The sequence below is a fragment of the Bison bison genome, unplaced genomic scaffold, assembly GCF_000754665.1.
Source record: "Bison bison bison isolate TAMUID 2011002044 unplaced genomic scaffold, Bison_UMD1.0 scf7180017864197, whole genome shotgun sequence".
Classification (NCBI taxonomy): Eukaryota; Metazoa; Chordata; class Mammalia; order Artiodactyla; family Bovidae; genus Bison; species Bison bison.
Genome location: NW_011494769.1, coordinates 4764598 through 4765607, shown reverse-complemented (window position 1 = coordinate 4765607; position 1010 = coordinate 4764598). Strand labels below are relative to the sequence as shown.

Below are 1010 nucleotides of genomic sequence, written 5' to 3'. Positions count from 1 at the left end.
CTCCGCTCCCTGCCCCCGGGGAGGCACTGGCCCTAGTCTTTCCTAGTCCTCGGCGTTCTCGTGCTGATTATTAGCGTTTTTCTTCTCTTTATTTTGTTTCATTTCGCCTTTTGATTTATTGGATCCTCTGGAGGAGACGAAGGGGGGTTAGGGGTGGGAACCGGGGCTTCCTCCTCTCACTAACTCCACTTCTCCCTCGGTTGGCTCGCTACGGTTCTGCTGCCTCCGGCCCGAGCGGGACCTCCCGGCGCCCCTCGGTCCCCGGCCTCACCGCCCCCTCTCCCTGCTCTCAAAGCTGCTCTGGGTTCATTCTTTTTCTTTTATCTTTTTTTTTTTAATTTAAAAACACCCACCCTCCCAACTTTCAACTCCGTTGTTTCGGCTGGGTTGGTTTCTGTGTGCTCAACTCGTGCTGGGGACTTCTTTCTGACTTTGTTTTTATTTGTTTTTTTCTCTCTTTCTCCTGCCTCCCCCTCCCGCCCCCTCCTCCTCTCTCTTCTTCCCTTGGCTTTCTCCCCCTCTCGTCTCTCTACTCCTTCCCCACTTCTTTGCTCGCTCTTTTCTCCCTGCTTCTTTTCCTCTCCTCCCTCGGTTCCCCTGGCTCTCTCTCACCTCCCGCGCCCCCCGCCCCTCTGCCGGGTTCTGACAGTACGATGAGCTGCCCCATTACGGCGGGATGGACGGAGTAGGGGTGCCTGCTTCCATGTACGGAGACCCTCACGCGCCGCGGCCGATCCCTCCGGTTCACCACCTGAACCACGGGCCGCCGCTTCACGCCACGCAGCACTACGGCGCTCACGCCCCGCACCCCAATGTCATGCCGGCCAGTATGGGATCCGCTGTCAACGACGCCTTGAAGCGGGACAAGGACGCGATCTATGGGTAAACCAGCCCCCACCTCCTCCCGACCCAGCGGACGGTGTGAGTGCGAGTGCGAGTGTGTGTTTGTCTCTGTGGGGAATGAGGGGTTGGCCGACTAAGTGGGGAGTCATTGCTTCTTAGGGTGGGGG

The 1010-nt window shown here is 58.5% G+C and overlaps 1 protein-coding gene across 4 annotated transcripts in view; it reads left to right on the top strand.

The window, feature by feature from the left end:
• Nucleotides 1–1010, top strand: part of MEIS2 (Meis homeobox 2) — a 223255-nt gene that overhangs the window by 1858 nt on the left and 220387 nt on the right. For all 4 annotated transcript variants that reach the window (XM_010844196.1, XM_010844197.1, XM_010844199.1 and 1 more), the window contains exon 2: nucleotides 650–882. In XM_010844196.1, the coding sequence (XP_010842498.1) occupies nucleotides 650–882 (233 nt within the window). The remainder of the gene's footprint in view (nucleotides 1–649; nucleotides 883–1010) is intronic.